At 36.2% G+C, this 21,248-nt stretch overlaps 1 protein-coding gene across 1 annotated transcript; it reads right to left on the reverse strand.

Annotated features, from left to right (window-relative positions):
• Nucleotides 1-155: 155 nt before the first annotated feature.
• Nucleotides 156-20,845, reverse strand: LOC108015467 (A-type potassium channel modulatory protein KCNIP1). The gene is made up of 7 exons (XM_036819362.3): nucleotides 20,726-20,845; nucleotides 20,011-20,404; nucleotides 6,975-7,433; nucleotides 5,657-5,726; nucleotides 5,311-5,381; nucleotides 5,039-5,233; nucleotides 156-3,229 (listed from the first exon to the last, which is right to left on the reverse strand). Exons 3-7 carry the CDS (start codon nucleotides 7,128-7,130, stop codon nucleotides 3,101-3,103), a joined length of 621 nt encoding a protein of 206 aa, XP_036675257.1. The 5' UTR covers nucleotides 7,131-7,433; nucleotides 20,011-20,404; nucleotides 20,726-20,845; the 3' UTR covers nucleotides 156-3,100.
• Between the last annotated feature and the right edge of the window lie 403 nt (nucleotides 20,846-21,248).

Consider the following 21,248-nt stretch of genomic DNA (forward strand, 5'->3'; position numbering starts at 1 on the left):
TGAATCATTATGAATAATTGAGATACATTATAGAAAACAGCGGCATACAAACTGATATTTCAAATAAATAAACATACAATAAAAAATATTAAAACTTGGTTTGCTTGGTTTTGAAAAATGTTGTTAGCCCACCTAATGAAAAGCCTTCAGAGAAGTACATAATTAAAGTGTTATTTTTATTAAAATTGTTTATCTGTTTGACTTTTTACCCATTTTGTTTTTGGGCATGCTTTCAATTAAGTTTTCTTAATTTTCATTAAAATTATTTTAAGTGGCATAAGAACTGTTTTATTTTTGTCTGCTATTTAATTTTATTTTTTATTTATCAGACTAAAATCATAGGTTAAATCAGGTGTTTCTTTAACTGACAGTATTTAACTGAAGGTTAGTGGTTTAGCTTTTAACTCTCTGTTTTAGTAAAGTTAAACATTTATTTGGAAAGTTGACAACAAATAGTTTCGAATTTTTGCAAAACTGGTAGGAGTAATGAATGTAAAATGGAATTATCGGGTTATTTAGACAATTAAATTAATTAAATTTACACATAGATGGATTTGTCATGTCGTATTATAGTATAGGTATTGTTGTATTATTTGTTAATAAACGCTTAGAGGGTTTTCCTATCATTTACTTATAAACAATCCAAATCACTAACCACGTTTCCTCTTTTTAAGTTTCCTTTCTTGTATGTATTATAGCGTAAATCATTTATTTAGTTAACTTAAAGATTTAGGTTCCCGGAGGTTCTGATGAAAATAATAAACATCTTGGGTTTCTTTTACAAATCGCTTAGGCTGAAAAATTATTATCATAATTTACATTTACTATAGGTACATTTGGATTAAATTTAGTTTCAACTAAATGCGAATTAAACGTAGTTGTAAGGTAATGCTAAGAATTAGTTACTACACGTTAGTTACACATATTAAGTTCAGGTACCGGAAACCGACTTAGATAGCGATTTCGATCCCCAATCCATCTAGCTAGTAACAATTAAACGTTGACTTCGACATAGCGTAGTGGATATTCCGTTCGAATCTTTCAAGACATTTAGCAGCTAAAACCGATATCATAACATTATCTTCCAATTCGGTTGGTTAAATAAATATCTTTAGTTTTAACATTAGGTATAAGCGTTTCAATTTCATTATTTATTTGTTGACTAGTTAGACACTTAGCTTTCCTCAATTCGGATGATAGGTTAATATCAATTAGTTTGCCTTTTGGGCACTTCTTTTTTTTGGACAGTGTACGTTCATATTGCATAGATCGTTTCTTAAGAGTTAGAAATTGTGGGTGGTTTACCGAGTAGGTCGCATAGATTAGTTTTATTCAACAAAATGTTCTTCAACACATTTACTAAAGCTAAGATTATTTGATGATGGAATCGCATAAAATGGCTTTGCCTTTTGATGGGAGTTATTTGTTTTGACTGATGGTACATTACTGTTTTGGAACCCTTTCTGAAATATGATGGAAATATAGTTAACAAAGTTGAAGCTCCGATTCAACCGAAATTAAATTATGGTAGAACCTATATTAAGCCTCTAAATTTAATAATTACTGTTGGCAAAGTTTTGAAACCCAACAATTAGATATTTTCTTGTTCTAGTACACAGTTAGCACATTTTAAACGACACACCTGCTAGGTTGAATATTTAAATAAAAAGGTTCTGACGTCAATAAACCACTGATTTCATTTCTTAATGTTCTTCGCTTAAGGCTTTGTTTTCAATACAGAAATATGTTTTTTGTTTAAAGCAACAATGGAAGAACAATGTGTACAACTAAACAGGAAATAGGAAATATCAAACCACATTGATTGTCTTGTCTTGTCGATGCACAATTAAGCATTCAATGTTTGTGTATGAGTTTTTATAAAAACCGTCTCTTTTCCTATATTATGTTACATTTTCATTTCGCTGCACAACTTTTGTCGTCTTTTCCTGAAGCGCCCCATCTATAGGTTTTTTTGGGGGTGATGAATAGGGGGTTACTTTTGCGTGTAAATATATCTCCTGGCATGGGTAATTTAATAAAAATTTAATTCAATTGAAGATTCATGTTGTGAATTGCAGTTAACATTAAAAAATCAACACGGCCTTGTATAAATATTAAATAATCCGTAATTGTCAAGTGCTATTTTTATATATCGGTGGTTGGTCGGGCACACAAAACCCATACATTATTTATTCATGTGTTTATATAGTATCTATTTTTTGCCTTTTCAAACCGATTTATTGAGACAAATTGTAAATTCAATTAGTTGATGCAAAGCAAATAAGCACACACGTTCAAAATGGGTTTAATAGAACATTCCACAGTCTGAATTAAATTAATTTTTCGCTTGTTAATTATTTAATGCTTTAATTGACAGTGAAGAAAATGGCTCAAATGGCTTAAATTTTTAATAAAGCTTGCGGAAAATAAGGAAAACTGAAAAATCTTAACTAAAAACTCATTTAAGATAGTTCTTTTGGTTGGTAATATTCCATTTAGCTAAGTGTAAATTTATATTTTAGTATTCTATTACTCTTTATGCATATTTGTAGTAAAGTAAATCGTGTTGAGAGCTCGGTTTCTCTTGTTGTCGGTATACCAATTCCATTCCAGAATCAAACATTGGTTTGGTGGTTTTGTTTAGTTTTGTTCTCGAAATTAAATTCATTTACACATTTAGTTATCGTACATATACATATTTATATAGTAAATACATATATAAGACCAATTCGCTTTTCACGGCAGGATTAAATTCATAATATGCTCAAAAAATTACATATTCTTTATAATCTTTATAATCTTCGTCGACCTCATCGTTAGTTATATAATAACACACTCATAAAGTTTAAAGATTCTTCCTTCGATATTTTGCCTAAACTAATGTTAATTACTAATATGTTTCATTTCCTCGTTTTCCATCAATTTCACTGGTGTTTTTGCATGCTTGTTTGGGTACTCCTTCTGCTTTCTTTTTTTTAATATTTTTGTTTTTTTAATGGGGTTGTCAATTTCTTTGCGTTGCTTATTGCATTTAAAGATCTATAAGGGATATTATAGTCCTGGAAGTGCGTAGCCCTGGCTCAAGCTCGCCCTCTTGTCATCAAAGGTCGTTGTCGAACATTTGCAGCGATCGCGTTACCAAGTCGTCCTTCAGGCAGGCCTCCAAAAACTCCTCTATCGTTATAATGCCGTCCTGATTCAAGTCCAGTTTGCGGAACACACGATCGACCTGATCAACAAAAGTTAAAACAGATTTAGTTATAAGTGATAAAAATATATTTTAAAGAAATATTTTTAGGAGTTCTAATTTCCTACAATATTTAAATATACCAAAATTCAACCTTTTTGTGTTGTGAAAACCTGATCAATATAAATGAAAAATAAGTAAAATTTCATTAACCCCATTTTTCTTTCTTATTATTGTTCAGCCTTTGGCTATCAGAAATCCTTTTCCAATTTAATCCCTCATTTCAATTTCAGCGACTTTTCATTGACGTTTTCATTGAAGCATTATCAACGGGAAAACGCGAAACCTTCATCATTAAGTAAAATATCCGCTGCTGTTTCCGCACATGAAAGTTTCCGTTTTCCCTTCACTCGCCTTTCACCCAACAGCCGATGCAATTTCGCTTCCCATCCCTTGGATTCCATTTGTATCTGTATCTGCGTACTTCTGTGTGTTCCCAATCATAATTACTCATACGCACTGTGCACCGCACCGACTAACGTCAGCGGATGCTGCACGTTTCATGAAGTGTGGCTTTTGCATAAACAAGGAAGAACGCTATAGTCGAGTACCTCGACTATCAGATACCCGTTACTCAGCTAAATGGAGATATGCAAGCAGCAAAGCGAGATTAAAATGCGCCACCTACCGGCGGTATACAGATTTAAGCGTTATGGGCGTTAGAGTGGGCGTGGCAATTTTTTTTTGGATCAATCGATAGGTATCGACAAGACCAATACATTTCAGTTAAAGTTTTTTATCTAGCATGCAAATTGTGGGCGTCACAGGTTTTCGCGGTTTGTGGGCGTTAAAGTGGGCGTGGCAAACTTTTTTTTGGGTCAATCGATAGGTATTGATGAAAACAATACATTTCAGTTAAAATTTTTATTCTAGCATTAAAACTGTAGGAGCCACAGTTTTGGGCGGTTTGTGGGCGTTAGAGTGGGCGTGGCACTGTGCTGAAACAAACTTGCGCTGCGTAAGAAGCTCTGGAATCTGCACGCCAAATCTCAATAGCCTAGCTCCCATAGTTTCCGAGATCTCAGCGTTCATCCGGACGGACAGACAGACGGACAGACGGACGGACGGACAGACGGACAGACGGACAGACGGACATGGCTAGATCGACTCGGCTAGTGATCCTGATCAAGAATATATATACTTTGTGGGGTCGGAAACGCTTCCTTCTGCCTGTTACATACTTTCCGACGAATCTAGTATACCCTTTTACTCTACGAGTAACGGGTATAAAAATGAAGCGAAATCTGCGTCAGAGGAAGTGCGATGAATATGCGGATAGATATTTAAGCAGAAAGGCCTAGAACGTGACGCTCATTCGAGATAAACACGGATTTTGTTTTGCATTTGTCGCCACATAAATAAAGCTCTTCAGTGACATGAGTAAGGCTCAGAACTTGAATTGTGTAAGCCAAAAATAACCTTTTGCCGAGGGTGTAATTTGGCAGAACAAACACTTAACAAAATGGAAAACTATAGAAAAACAACTTGAAATTAAAGATGTCGAAAAGTATGCTACAATATATTCTTAAGCCAAAAGTTGTACCATTCCCAATTACAGCGTTAAGGTTATAAGTAATTTTAAAAACCTAGTTATATATTTTATTATAAAGGTGTTTAAAAGTGTGCTAGAATGTGTTTCTTACTCCGTTAGACATTTTATTGCATACTTTTAGACACTTTTATAAGTAAATATAAATACACAGTGATTTCTTTGGAAGCCGATACTAAGAGAAACCTCATTCCAACCAATTCGTCGATAAAAAAGATTGGAGATCGAATGTGTTCCCTCACCTGATCCCTCGCCTTGCGATCGTCCTCAGGCTGATGTGGTCTCCTACCCATAAGCTCGTGAATGGCCAAGATGATTTCGCTCAGTTCGCCGCGACTGATCCTTCCGTCGCCGTTCAGGTCGTACAACTTGAAGGTCCAGCGCAGTCGTTCGTACACCGAACCCCTCAGCAGGGTCGACAAGGTGACCAGTAAATCCTAATAATCATTAAAATGTATTAAAAGGTGTGAACGCCAAAGATTGCGTAAATGTTATTATAATGGGAAATAATTACCCGAAAACTAATGGCGCCATTGCAATTAACATCGAACGCTTTGAACACATAATGAGCGTATAAACTCGAATCTTTATAAATAGAAAAAGCAAAGGAGGCGTGTCAGGGGGATTTTTATTTTCTTGTATTTCTTTTTTTTTGCTGTTCGGGTATTTTGGGGTATTTTGGCATTTGGGCGCAGCTGCTGCAGGGACGAAATGTTTGCTTAAATGGCGCTTTATGACGCGCAACTATAAAAAGGAAAGCATAAGACCTTAGCGACAGCACCCACATACACAAATACACACCCTAAATGGGGGACATTTATATACGACTCACAGTCGCACATACATTCTCAAATACTTACTGCCATGTGGAAAGAATTTGGCGTAAATATCCTTAAAACAATCCTCGTGCACCACGCCCTCGGGACATTCCTGCGAAAAAGGAAAGAAATCGCCATGAAAGTGTTTGCTCGGTTAATAAAGAAAAAGGCAAATGTAATGACACTGGATTCCAAAGGGGCTAAGAGGACTAGACGGCGAGGAATCTTGCATAACTTATGAGAGCTTTTGATTAGGAAGGCATTACCACAAGTTTGGTTACTCTTAAAATATAATATGAAATTTTATATATAGCAAGAATATCTAAATATTTAAATAATATAATTTAACAAAATAATACTTTTTTGATATTTAATTTACAATTAGTAAAGTCTACGACTACAAAAAGGTTCAAAAAGTGTTCCATTCATAGTAGTTAGGAACTCAAGAATACAAGTTGCCAATCAGCAAAAAAAAGGGCAAATCATCATCGAGGTATCAGCGAGCAAAGTGTCACAAAGACAAACTATCAATGGGCCAAACAGTCAATAGGGCAAACTCCAAGTGAGCCAAACGGACTCTGGCTCAAACCATCCATTTACTTGACCCCCAGCTCATCTCTTGTTGACCCACATATTGAAACTTTTGCGCTGAGCGAGCCATTTTCCGCACTCTTTGGTGGCAAAGTGCTTGGACACACAATCGCTTACAAGCAGCGAATTCATTTGCAATGAAATTCAAAACGCGTGTGCATTAAAAGGGCAGCCATTCGAAGAGCTCTCCTTTTTACATCGCAACTGGCCAGCAAGTTGTCTTTGGACCATAAACTTGAGGGCTATATTTTTTGGGTTAAGTGGGTGGAGATGTTATGAAAAGAGTTTCGCTCCAGAATTTATGTCATTTATTCTGTCGTTCAGTCATCGAGGGAAATTCACAGTTAAGAAATATTTTATGTAGACTTTCCTGGTATTATAGACTCTAAATTTAGGGAAAGCATTCAAATTTAATTTATTACTGGGGGTTGTAAAAACACTTATTAAAGCATCTAAAAGTAGGCAATGAAAAGGAATCATCCTAAGTCTTTGGGCTAAACATTGAAGCCTACATCTTGGTAATATAAAACCCCATTACAAATAATTATATATTTTATCTAATTTATTTAAATTTAATTTATTACTGATGATTTTTAAAACACTTATTAAGGCGTCTAAAAGTAGGCAAGTATTTCGTTGGATCTAACATATATTAAAGCCTACTTGTAAACACCTTTATAAGTTATAAAACAAACACAACTATCTATTTAAGAGGTAAACAATTAATAACTGATAATTTTTGGATTACATAAATCATTTGTTATCCTACCGTTTTGAATCCTCTGTACATGACCCGGATTTCCTGTTTGGTGAACTTGGTCTGCCGGCACAGATCCTCGAGGGCTACGGGAATGGGCTTAGGCACTCGTGTGTGTTCCAACTCATAGACCACCTCCTCGATGGGACTTTCCGGCGGTGAGGCCATGGTTGCTCCTGACTTATTGTTGACTGGCTGCCGTGTCTAATTAATTTCGGTGCTGATTATGATTGGCGGCCTAATATCAATTTGCATTTGAGGTGCTCGGTTTTTAGGGGCCCAAGAGCGAACTCATTATGCCTGAAATTCGCTGAGAGTATACAATTTCTTTGTCCTTTTTTTATGGGTTCTCCACCTTTTCAGCGGCTGCTGCTCTGAATCCCTTTCAGCGTATCCTTTTCTTTTTTTTGTGGTTTTCGGTTTCGGTTTCCTTTACGCCATTCTGCTAAGTCGCTAATGAGGCTACCATTGCTGTAACGAAATGGAAGAAGAGAGCAGGTGAGATAGATATTACACTGGGAAAATAACAAGTTACATTGAGAGGGGTGCCACAGAAATAGGTAGTGTTTTGAAAACAATATTAAGTGTAATTTTAGGTGTCTAAAAGTATGCAGTGAATAATAGAATAAATGAGTTATTTGAACTTATGAGTTTAAAATATATTGTTGCATACTTTTAGACACCTAAAATTACATTTAAAAGTGGTTCCAAAATCGTATTTAATTATATATCATGGTAGTGATAAATTATTTCGGTTATAAAATATATATATTGGTCCATCTGCCCTTAAAATTATTTATCTTACAGAAGAAGTTGTTCATTGAAAAATAATAACTAAATGTGAAATTTTGATTACTTAAAATACATCCACAAAAAAAAATGTTTTTTATTAAGAATAAAGATTTTAAAATGTTTTGGGTCTTTAAAATTATATAAAGCAAACTATTTATTTTTAAAATATAACCCAAACTTAATAATAATATTTTCCGGCTCACATAAATCAGTGCTGAAAGCCAGTGCAAGGACACTTGCAGCTGCCGGAAGTGCAACTCGTAGCCGCAGCAGTGGGTATGGTACACCTTTAGGCACTCAGCCCCATCCACACCATTTATATATGAGCACATCGAGTATACGCCTTGTTGACTCCCACTGCCTGGGGCAAGATGCAAATGAAGATTATTATTGCGTGCCATAAATCAAAGGCGAATCGAGTTATGCGCGCTCTTTGGCGTACTTGCAGCACCTTTACCTTGCTGCAATTTCTGCAGGGCAAAGTGGGTGGTGTATTTTTGTGGGCGTGGCAAGGCTCTTTCCCAGATGAAATTAATGAGCACTTTGCATGCAAATGAATTGAAAGCGAATTTATTCCAACTGTGGATTTGCTTGGCTTCGACAGCATAAACACAATGCAAATCAGCTTAAGATATTGAGTTGCATTGTTGACGTTGTTATTGAAGTGTTTTAGAAGTCCCAAGGAAAACAAATAAACGCAATTCGAAATAGATAAACCAATAAACGAAAGGTCATGTCCAATATTATATTAAATATAACCTAGAATTAAAATGAAAAATCAATTATAATTGGCTTACATATTAAATTCTCATGTGGAATATATTTTTTGTTGGCTTGTTAAATATTTGCAGTCACCAAGTATTCAAACAATTTATCACAGGAAAATCAATACAGATATTAGATTACTAAAATCGCCATAAATATTCATTATTTAAACAGAAACATTGACAGCAATTACTTGCTAATTTTCCACCCATGCAATTTTGACTATTCGATTACGTTTATTGCTCATTCCCCATAATATAAGCAATCCGCAAATAAAATCCCATAAATCCACAAATTGAATTTTCTCGCAATGACTCGCCTGCACCAGCTTAAATCAAATCTTCGGCGAACTTTTCCCGTTTTTACTCTGACAAATTTCAACAGCACTTCAATATTTATCAGCGAAAAGTCAAAAAGTGTGTGCTGCAGACTATTTCCACTCTATTTCCATTTTGCATTTCCATTCTATTTGCACCCACCCACCCACTCACACACACAAAACCCCTGTTAGCTTAGGGAGGGAAATCGGTGGAAAGGGGTTTTCCATTTCCGACGTCACGGCTATTTTTCAGTTGGAATTGATTAAGCGGTAGATAGACCAAAAACGGGGTCACTTCGAGAGGAAATGGCTTTGACAGTTTTAATCCAAGTAAAAGTATTTATATTCCTTTTTCGCAGCTTTCTATTTCTGCATTTTCAAGATCGCCTTTCACCCACTCATCCTACGTTCATTTCACTTAAATCTAAAGGCAATTCGATCCATCAATTTCCGGTTTTCCAAAGGTGTACAAAGCAAATGGCAATTTTAAAAATCACCAAAAAATTATAGCATATTATATTGCAAATAAACCATATTACCTCTTTAAAAACGAGAATATATATGTTATCTAATTTTATAAAACTTTTAAAAAATCTCCCTAGTCAACTCTTAGATTTTTCCCCTAAAGTCACTTGCCAAATAAGAGTATCCTAAACAAGTTTGTCGAAAATTGGTTGGCGGAAAACTTAATTTCCCAGTAGCTTTTGGATTTTCAGGCTCTTCCGCACTTTCTTGCTGAAAGCATAAATAATTCATAAATCGCCAAAGTAAGTCTTAAATATTTATGCCTGCTCCCCGAGTCAAGCTCGAAGTGGAATCAATATCTTTAACCAAAGCAAGCTCCTTAAGCCACAAGCAACTGCTAAATGTTCTTTGCCATTAGCATAAACAGCATTAAAAGCGAAGAGCGCCATAAAATTGACTACAATGTCATACTTAGCAGCTCGAGCTGCAGCCAACTAATTTCATGACTTTATTTAGCACAAATCTCTGTGGCCCAGTCGATGGGAAAAGTGCGGGAAAATGACAGGAAAATGGGAAAAAGCGTGGGTGAGGGGGGAAAGTGGGGGAGTGGAAAGCGTGCAACGGCCTGCATTTTACAACATTTGAAACCATGTTGGAGTCACGCCTTTGGCACAGGCATGGTCAGGGTTTCCCCTAGTGCACTTAAGAAAAATATTTAATGTCATTAGAATTGATTTAAGAACTAGAAAAAAATTAGAGATCCTAACTTGAAACAAACAATCAAGATGAAAAATCTTTATTTTGTAATTATTTTACTACAATTTGAATTAAGTTATATCTCTTGAGCAAATCTATTAAAAAAACAATATGTTACTAGGCTGTTAAAAAAATCTGTATATTTTCGTGTTGTAAGAATTATTGCAATATACCGTTCTTCAGTACTATAATAAAACATTAATAGTTAAACTAATTTATAAATATTTTAGCTGTTTAGCTTTAGTTTTATGTGTAGATTTTTTAGATAATATATTAGTTTTTTCTAAAAATCTTTAAGGATATTTTTAAACCTCTGAAAATATTTTTGTGTTTTTAATTAAGGATCTGAAAATAACCAAACAATATACTTTTTCTCTCTCTGTAGCATTCCTTTTCAACACTCCCGGCCCATACATACACACACGCACATGCTTTCGAATGCAGTTTTCGGGCCTGTGTGTGGGTGCCTGTGCAATTGTGTGCCTGTGCATGTAAAATGTTTGTCAAATATCACGTATACGACATGTGCTTCCGGCCAAGAGCGCACGAACACCCTCGAATAACCGGGCAACGGAGCGAGTCGCGTCGATTCGATTCCATTCACTGCCAGGACAAGGCTAATTAAATATTAAACCAGGTCAGAGTGTAAACGCCATAATGCGAAAATCCTTATTAGCCAATTGCTGATTTGAGAAGGGAATATTTCTGGGAGCACACCGAAATGCACTCAAGCCGGATTGCAAAAGGGATATGCAAATTCCCTTGGCAAGAACCGTATGTTTATTCATTTGTCTAATTGTGTTGTGTGTTGTTCTTGCCGCTGCCAAGATACCGGGGATTTCGAGGGACTTTTGGGGGGCTTTGTGGGTCCTCTGGTGGCATGTCAGGACTTAAACTTATAAATGGCAACGACAACAGCAGCATTCGAGGCAAGGACAAGGCTTGGCCGGGCCAAAAGCAACTTGCATGCAGTCATGCAATGCCACTCGAATGATGAAAAATAAAGCCAGAACTAAAACTAAACAAGAACGCACGCCAGGCCTCCCACTCTTTCTGCCAAACTGAAATTGTCAACAGTGGTTTTCGTATTTATACAAAAATATATTTGACATTGCTGGTGGGGGAAGAGCTCGGCGAACGAGTATTTATATATAAAATGAAATTATTCAGCAGCAGAGTCACTCCTAATGATTTGCAAATACAGCGAATGTTTTATTTAATGGGAAAATATACTCAATAAATTGATAGACGAGGACATAAATGATAAATGCGGATAGGATATATATGATTTGAATAAAAAATTAACACATAAAAAGAGATTGGATTAATCATCACTTACGGTTAAATAACTATTTAGAGACCGCTTAAGTTTGAGGAAGGTATAGAATATTAATTATGAATATGGTGAATATTTTTTGAATATTTCTAAACATTATATATTTAAGTAAATAAAAAAGGGTAAAATTTTAAGAAATATTTTAAAAATTAATAAAAGGTTTATAAATGTATTTCTAAAGTAGGTAATCTAATTAATTACCTTAGGTAGTAACCATTTTTTAAACTCCTAAATATAATTTTCGTTTTTACAAGCTATAAAAATCCATAAAAATACAAAATATTGATGCTTTTTAAACATTTTAATTACTACAATTCATTCCTTCTTTTAATCCTTTTCATGATTATCACACTGTGCGGGTTCCATGTCTCCGAGGCGGTTCCATTGTCGTTTCCTGCTGTTTTCATGCCACTTTCACGGACAACTGAGACAGACTGGCACAATGAGAGGAGTGCCAAGCTCGAAAGACGGCTAAACGAACCCGGAGATATCTAAATAGGGACTTCCAGAGCCGAACCGATATAACACGCAACTGCAAAAACCACAGAGCCACTACAATTTGGAGAGCATTGTTAAGTTGCGGTCATATCTACGGCATATCTGGGTTTGTATATCATATTTTTTTTATTGGGGGCCGCTCTGTGAACTACAAAAATTGAATTTTTTGCCTAAGCCTTTGTTGGCATGCGCCCATGAGGTTTGGTTCGTGGGCAAATCTCGTTGCGCCTACCAAAGACAATAAATCAACGCCAATTATATGCCTTTTTTTAGGTGGCTCTCCTGGCTTTTCTTGCTTTTCCTGGCTTTCCACCAAGGCAAGCGATGACGACAGTTGATTTGGGGTTTTCAACACTTTTCAATCCGGCTTTTGGCCAAAATCAGGCCACCAATGTTAAATGGGCAAATAATGAACATGAATCTCCGTGTATCTCGGTTCGAAAGTGCCAAGTGGAAATGCATTTGCCACAGATTAGAGGGGATATTGTGTGCACTGTGCTACTGACATGAGTCTGCTGGGGATTCGAGATAATGGACTGATTGTTTTCCAAACGGTCGACCGGATAAACGTTCAATTATTAATCATGACGGCACTTAAACAAGACACCTAAGTTGCTGACAGGCAAATCGATATATGGTTTTTGGACCAGCCTAATGTTTTTGCCAATGATTGGACAGTTTTCACATAAACATGCTGATGAATGGTGACACAAATGTGATTTAATTGATGCTGATATTTGAACTAAGCTTTGCAATTAATTTTTTGGTTAGAAGATGGATTTATAATTGGCTTTATTGTTGACTAATGACCCCTGCTTAATGTCTGAAATCAATTAATGGGAAACAAGAATTGTGTTGTTTAATGGCCTTAAATGAATACTTTTTTGTGGTTGTGACACAGAACTCGCCAGAGTTTTATATTCAAATCTAACAGTGTCTAAAAATAGGCAGCAATAAATAAGAAACTAGGAGTATTGGATTTCAAATAAAATTGTAGCATACTTTTGGACATATTTATGACAATTATCATTCCATAGGTGGTAATAAATTCAAAAGGTGTCTAAAAGTACGCAGCAATAAATTATAAATATGAAGTTTTGGATCACAAAAAAGCTGTAGCATACTTATAGACACTTGTTTTATCCTAGTAATTTCCCTTTCACCCTCGTAAATTTGTATCTTATCTACCCCTCAATTCTGAACCCTATCATGTGGTATAAATTATCTGTAAATATCTGACAGCATGACGCATAATTAAAGTTGGTAATTGTGCCAAAATATATTCTGCCAATTGCCAAGAGATGTAAGATATGAGAGGAAGTTGGCCCTCGGCCAATGTAGATACAAATGGCCTATCAGAGAGTTATGAGATAGTCGAAAGGAAGTCATTATTCTTCATAAAGAGACCAACAAAGTGCGTTCGGGACTTTATTAGCTTGGCACTGCATAAACTTAGTTTTAATTCAGCCATTTGACATTCGCTTTGAGTCTTCGCCAAGTAGCGGAGCTTGGGGAAATCAGCTAAAAAGCTAAAAGTGTTGATGAAAAGCCACCCCCTTCTTTTTGCAGTTAGTTTTCGGTGGTTAATGGAAACGAGTGCGATAATTTAAGAGGGTATTTCCAGCTGGCAACCACGACCTCCTTCTTCTTTTCGCCACCTCCTCTTAGATAAGCCAACTGAATTCTCAAGGCAACAATAACAAACGACTCCCAGGAGCCTCGAAAAAAGCAACGTGCAGCATATGGCGTTTTGGCTTTCAGTTTTTTAGTTAAACATAAGAGGGAAAAGCCATTTCGGCAAAAACATTCTCGGCTATCTTGAATCAACAAAGGAGCGAATCGAGCCCCGGGACATTATTAGTCGCTCCTGATGCTCTAATCGCACTTCCGGCACGCGACACGTAATTACTGGCACCTGTATATCGTTAAGAGTATATATAGCACCTAAACTTAGCGGAATTTCCTTGTTTTTTGCAGAGGTCTCCGGAAAATACTTCTATTAGTTGGCTCTTAAAATACGTTAATGACTGAGGAATCAACTATTTAAGTATTTTTTAAGGAACCGTTGCCTTTTCTTTCTTTATACTGTTAGTAATACTTCCTATAATTTCATAGTCTGTTGTTACATATATTTTCTTTTGATAGGAAAACCTAAGATTTTAAAAATACATTTAACAATAAACATAGAACCAACTTAAAAATAGAACACCATTTTGTAACCTTTAACGTTCAATTTATATAAATCTTTTTTCTCGATTTATAAAAAGTTTGGTTTCTTGAGAATGACAAGCAGTTTCTAGTTAGTTTGCCTAACTACAACAATGTTTTGCTAACCCTGAACCCTCTATTTTTCCGCATTATTTTTGAGCATCAACCAAAAGAGCCCTTCAAAAAAGTATCTGCAGCAAAATTGCAGCTGAAGTGGCCTCATCCAAAATGAAGTAGCAATCACAGATGAGCAATTCCTGCACTTAAAGTCGCCCGGAATGATGAACTTAACCATGAACTGTATACATTTCGAGTGGCATAGGGCCACTTGGATTCATTCAAGCATTAGAAGGCAATCAGCTCAAGATACATATATGTACATTGTGCACACATGTGACTCCCGGCATTTTCCAAGGGAAAAGGATGAGGGAAAATTTTGATGGCGGAAGCTAGTTACTGGCCATCTATGGTGCAATCAGTTTTCATTAATTTGACAGCAGTTAGAGCTTACTAAAAATGCAATCTAGGGCAAAAAAGGGAAATTTAGAGACTTGTTCTATGCAAAAAGTTTTACACACTGCATTTCCGAGCCATGGAGAAAGTTTCAGTAACTCCCACGTCCAGAAAATGCAGTTATTTTTGGCAATGGCCAACAAGAAACTGACTTCATTGTTGGCCAGGCCAACAAAAAGCGTTGTAAGCAAACTGCCAAAATAGTTGCAACAACTTCAAATGGCTGGAGTGGGAGTTTGTAGTTCGCGAATTCTTAACTATAAGTCGTTACAAAGGCTACTCCCCGAAACCCCCGAAAACCGATCCATGGATATGGTATAACTATATGTATTGGAGGATATCCCACCCGCTAGTTTTGATGGCCCCGGAACTTCCGGTTCGGCGATATGCGCCAACTTTCAGACAATCATTCCAATTCATTCGGTGCCCTTTTCTTGGCCAAAAAGGCAAAAGCTTAGCGGGGTTCTGGCCAAGCTATAAATATGCCCAGAAATGTGGGAGTTTGAGCCACAAAACTTGACTGGACAGCAATTTTTTTGCTTGAATTGATTTAATTTATGAGCTGCCTTAATTTATTTCCGCCAAGATGGAGGAAAAAAATCGAAACAAGTTAAATTGGCTTAGAAGATATAATTGCTTGTTGGTATAATTTGTCTGCTTATGTGATTTTTGTCAAACTATTTTCTAATTTACTATAAATAACTGTCCAGTTCTAGAATATAAGTTTGAATTACATTATTAGTTTACAAATTTTCTGTAGTCACTGTGTATATACCCTCACAGAAATGCTAATTTTACGGCTTTCAAACTATTTATATGTTTTTTCCCACACTCAAAAACCAATTACACATTTCGGAATTTGTTTTTCCCAACTTTATTCTGTTCTGCGAAAAATCAACTGCAAAACGAACTTTTTTTCTGGTTTTTGCTCAACATTTGTTTTGGCTTGCCTAATTTTTATGTTCACAATGAACATGGAAATCTACAAGAACAATAAACAGACCAAATAATAAAAAATTTAGCCAAAAACAAAACCAAGGGCCGCACAATAACAACAAAAGCGATGGCAATGGCAATAAAAAGAAACATTCAACTCTCGCAACTCATACAACTTGTCAGAAAAGTGAGAGAGCGAGAAAAGCGTGGAAAACGGCCAAATTGGGGGGAAAAATTCGGAAAAGTATGCAATATTTTTTTGCTGTTGGTCCTTCAACTTTTTGGTGGCTCGTTGCTGACTTGGCAGGCCCGACATAGTAATTAATGCTGGTAAGTGGCCTGCGTGGGTGGCTGAACATGGATGTGGCCACATTTTCATTTCCGGTCCTCCTAGAAAACTAGGGTATGCGGAGGTGTCGCAGAAATCACCCAGGTTTTCGAAATCAATTCTTAAGGTGTCTAAAAGTAGGCAATACTTTATTTTAAATCAGGCAGTCGAAAGATTATTTTTATTGCATACTTTTACGCGTTGTTATAAGTGAATATAGAATCCAAAAGATTTATGATTTTAAAAAAATTTACTAAGGTGTTAAAATCCATTTGGAAGGTATCTAAAAGTATGCAACGTGTTATTCCTTATAGAACAAAGATGATCATTTAAAAGCTTTCAAAAAATGGGGTTTTTAACAAAAGTTTCAAAAGTACGCAAAGGACTATTACAAAAATGAGTGCGGGGTATATTATAGTTGGGAATTTTTTTAACTTTTAACATTTTTTTGTGCCTGGACTTGGTTTGTTAATTGCTTGCTGCCAACATATGTTCGCTTGTAAAAGTGGATTTCCGCCCATTCCCCCATGGGGCAATTAAAAAATGTTACCAAAATCCTCGGCAGCAAAGGCATTTAACTTTTCTGAAATTGTGGGTACTCTCATCTCGTTTCTTTTTTCTTTTCGTATTCGTTTTTCTTTTTCTGATTTCTTTTCTGACGTTTGTAACACATGGCGTATGCGTGTTACGGCTGCAGGCGCCAACTTTCGGCCAAACTTTGCTCTTATCAGCTGGCGATAAAAATATAAGAGAGAAAAAAGAAAAACCTACGCAAAATGTATGCTCATACATGGGATGGATCAGAATGTGTAAGTTTTATAGACACATCTGGTGGTTGGCTATATAAATTTCAAGTTTGTTGCTGCTCGAAAGTTAAACGTTTGGTTTTCCCATTTAGCTGTGGCATCTGTGTGTGTGTGCACACACATTTTTTATGGCTTTAACCATGGGAAATGGAACAGTATTTTTTCCACGATAAGATGACCATTAATGGTCGCCAAATGCTGGCAAATTGATGTTCATGCTGGGAATGGCTTGCGGTTGCCTTTGCAGGGACAAAATGGTTTTAGATACATATTTAAAGGCTTTTAAATGGCTTGCAATGTTACTGCAACACGAAACTGTTACAAAATATAGATTTTGTTAGAAGGATTTTTGAATAACTTATATGTAAATGTGCGCAAAGTGTGCATCAGTATATTTTAAATCAAGAATTCCTATGAACCCATTCAGAAAAGTGTGGTTTATTTTTTACAGCATACTTTTGTGCACCTTTATATACATAAATATTTTTTTGAAATAACAAAGAACCACTTCTTTTGATAATTTTTCTGTGTTCTTAAACTGACCAAAGTTACTCCAAACTGAAGGTTACTTAGCCAAGAGCCAGCTCATTTGACCAACCTTAATTATTCAACGAAGACAGAACGTTTGGCGATAGTCACGCCCCTTGCTCATTAGTCACTTAGGCCAAGACTATATCATTCGATTGGGCCCGTAATTACCACTGTCATTGAATGGCCCACGCACCTGACACCAAAAGTGATTAGGCAGTTTATGGCCGAAAAGCGTTGAATCATTTTGCAGCATTTTGTATTAGCTCGCGTGTCTTAAGGTTTGCGTTAAAGTTTCATTTTGACCAAGGTTAAGGTGTTCTGACCTTTCACAGGTAAACAAAAGTGACCAGTTATATGTTGAGAAAGATAATGGTTTACGTTTATTAAGAGAACGACAGAAATCACTAGGGATATATGTGTAATCACTTATAAAGATGTCCAAAAGTATGCAGTGAAAAAAAACGTTCTCTGTTAGGTACAGTGCATTGGACCTCCAGTTAAAAAAATATTGCAAAATTATGTAAAATGATTAAAATCCTGTAAATACAAGTTCGTATTTTTTATACACTACTTTTTATTTTTATTTCATTTTAATATATCCACCATATATTATATTCCAATACTGCAAACGTTCTCTTTATTTTATTGGCTGTCATGACTGTTTATTTAACAAGTCACTGATCGGTTATATAAATAAGATTTACCATTTATTTCAACCATTATCACCTTTGGATTTTATTTTAATAGTTGCCGACTTTATTTTTTCAATGTTCGTTCGTGTGAATTTTATTTATAACTTTTCTATTTGCAGTTTCGTGTAGCATACATTTCTGCGCCTACCCCGCCTCTTTTTCCTCTCATTCGCCCACTTGCAAAACAACAGCAGCCACTTTTATGTAGGCTCTTTGGCTGTGTTTGTGAGTGGGGGGGGGGGAGGGGGGATGTGTTGCTGTATGGGTGAATGAAACTAGAGCGCACCTTGATTCTATTTTTAAATGCCACACAACACAACAATTGTCGCTTAGTTGCGCGTTAAGTGTTTTTTTCATCCAGCTTCCCGCCACCAAGTTCATTTCATTGTGCAGATGCAGCCTTTGCTAGCTGGAAGCACTTAGAATAGTTGGCCAAATAGCAACAAGGATTATATAAATAGATCGTAGCAAATTCCGTTTAGGCAAGCTAAATATCTTAAAACACTCTTCTGTTTAAGGGCTTTAAAACGCATAAGAAAGATATTGGATCAAAGAAATGTGCTACAACAAAAATTGATAAGATATTATAAGGTACGTTCTTATATCATAATAATATTATAGTATTTCTGCCACTAAAAAGCATTGAAATATAAGGAATATTGTATATATCATCACATCTATTATTATATTTTGATCCCTAATTTCATATCGTATCTAGTAAATTCAGGGACCAACTGGTTTAACTTAATCAATCACGATATATCAATGTCGAATGAGTGAAAAAACTCTTCCAACATAAGTTGACTTTTATAATCGGCTTGTGCATCTAAATGGAATTGGCATTTGGCTGATGGTTTATGGCCAAACTGCACGATAGTCTTTTTGGAGCTTATCAATTGTTGCACACAACTTTTGTTTGTTTGTTTCCCCTTAACTGCTTGTCGGGGATTAAGTGGCACGGAAATTTTGGCTGAATAATTGGAAATTTAAACGCCACGTTTTGGGGTCCATTAGGAGAAATATACATTATTTTATATGTATATAAATTCTGAACATTATACAGTTCCCCCATAATATTTGCATTTTAATTATATTTAGCCTATCAAATGATGTCGATAAATAAGCATGATTATGGCAAATTAGTAATTCTATCATGAGACTTTTTAAATACAACATAAATTGTGAAAAGGAATTTGAAATGTATTTTCATTATACATTTCAGGATTAATTTAGATTGTTAAAAATTTAGATAATCTAATTTATGATTATTTATTGAGTAGTATTTCCTTTGTTTTCTCCATTACACAATTCAGTGTTCGTTGTTTTGTTTTGTAAGGGTAAATATTGATATTTGAAATTCTAGTGGTTCCGAATTTAAAACGAAACATATGCATGCTTTCACTTATTTTGTAATTATAAACAAACTGTCGACACTTGGTCCAAAGGCCATAAATGTGAGCAATTTAAAATATTTTTCATAAAACCAAGAATGGTAAACAAGTTGGCCAGGTGTGTGTCTAAAAACAAACTCGCAATTGTTTAAATATGAAAAATACAATTCTTACAACAAATAGAAATCTCAAATGAAAATTGCCCAGCATTTCCTTTGAAAAGCTATATTTAACTTTTCAGTTACTATCCTCAATTAATAAATAGAAAACCTGGAATGGCTCATAAATATTTTGCATAATTTCGCGAAAAATAAACACATTTTTTTCCAGTAGTATCTGTGTGTGTGAGGATTTTCCCTGATGGCGTGTGTATGGGTGCGTTGATGTGCGACTTTGGCGCCTAGTCAAATAAATCGCATGCGATTAAAATTTTATACAAATAGCTTTAGAAGCGTGCGTTTTGCTTTGTTGTGTGCCATTTCCACCTTTTCTTTTTCCATTTCCAGTCTTGAGCTTTGTTGTTTTTTGTTTGTGTTTGTTTTTTTTTATGGGGGCATGGCGTCAGTTAAATGAGTTGTTGTTTATAGTTCTTAAGCATGTGTGTGTGCGAAAAATTTGCATTTGTAGCGTAACGCTTTTGTTTACTTTGTAGGTTAGTTTGTTAGCCCATTGGCTTATATACACACACACATAACTATATACACATATTTACCTTCGATGCCTTTTGATGGTGACGGCAGAAAGAAAGCGGCGAAAGCAGACGGAGAAATTGGCCAAAACGGAGATGAGTGGGAGGCGCAGGGGGCGGTGATGGCTGATGGTTGATGGCTGATGGGTGGGTGGTATTAACCTCAAAGCATGCCAGCAAACAGCTCCTCCAAAGAACACTTGACTCCTTTCGATATTTGTGTATGGCTAGGTGGGTAGCTTTACTTTCCTGCCCCCTGTTTGCGTGTCTCGATTTAATTTGTTAATGATTTCGGCTTATTCAGTTATTTCTCATACTTTCCCGCTCACTTAATTTTTACTTTCTGCGATATTACATTTTAGCCATAAAGCAAGTATATGGCAATTTACTTAGGGTCCTTTCTCAACATTTGTTGTTGCTGTGGGGAAAATGCCAGGCAGCAGCAGCAGCAGCGGCGGAGAAAAGGAACAAGAAGAAAAACTGTATCTTTTAGATCCGGGCATATCCTTTATCTCAAACAGCGACAGCGGCAGCGGCAGCGACGCTGGCAGAGGCAGCAGCTGTAGCCCAAGCTTTAGCTGGAAAATTCCCCCTAGCTGTAGTTACTTTTCAAAAATATTTATGATCGCTTATTGTTAAAAATTTTTTAGGCAGCAGCAACCATCGTTACCAGTTGAAATCTAGTTATTAAAAAAATACCCGAGAGCTGGAAAAACCGCGCAGCGTTTTCCCCGTTTACCGTTTCGCCGTCAGACTTTTCACACACTTTTCCACACACACTGCTCATCCGCATTCGAGTCCGCATATAAGGCCAGAAACCGTTCGACGCGCGCACGCGAGTGTCCTATACACAACTGATTACAGGACTGCGAAAATGGAAAATGTTTGCCAGCAGGCAGCGTCGCTTCGGCTTTCGGTTTTCCGTTGCGTTCAGTTTTCCCTTCGCTCGCTCGGGAAAATCTCCGGCTATTCGCACAGCCAGGCTTCTGTTGCCGTTGCCGAAATATCCGGAGCCACTCCGCCGGAGACGGACGGACGGACTCGGAGAGAGAAGGAGAGCGGCGGAGAGAGAGTTCGCCGAAGAGTGGGTGCGCACACTTGGGTGTTCGGGTGCGGGTGGGATATATAGCATATAGCATAGCCCTCGGTGGTTACAGTGGACTCATACGCATGATGATGGCAAAAGCCTATCAATAATGTTAAAAACTTAGGAATTTTGACGAAAAATATTATTATGAACACACGGCGTATGCGTAATATTT

Source organism: Drosophila suzukii, chromosome 3 (assembly GCF_043229965.1).
Source record: "Drosophila suzukii chromosome 3, CBGP_Dsuzu_IsoJpt1.0, whole genome shotgun sequence".
Lineage (NCBI taxonomy): Eukaryota > Metazoa > Arthropoda > Insecta > Diptera > Drosophilidae > Drosophila > Drosophila suzukii.

Bases quoted from the DNA above. Each gene is read 5' to 3' on its own strand.
- LOC108015467 (XM_036819362.3), bottom strand. From the start codon at position 7,130: ATGGCCTCACCGCCGGAAAGTCCCATCGAGGAGGTGGTCTATGAGTTG. The intron at 5,727-6,974 runs GTAGGATAACAA...CCTTTTTCGCAG, and splicing joins TGTACAGAGGATTCAAAACG to GAATGTCCCGAGGGCGTGGT. The intron at 5,234-5,310 runs GTAATTATTTCC...AATGATTATTAG, and splicing joins ATGGCGCCATTAGTTTTCGG to GATTTACTGGTCACCTTGTC.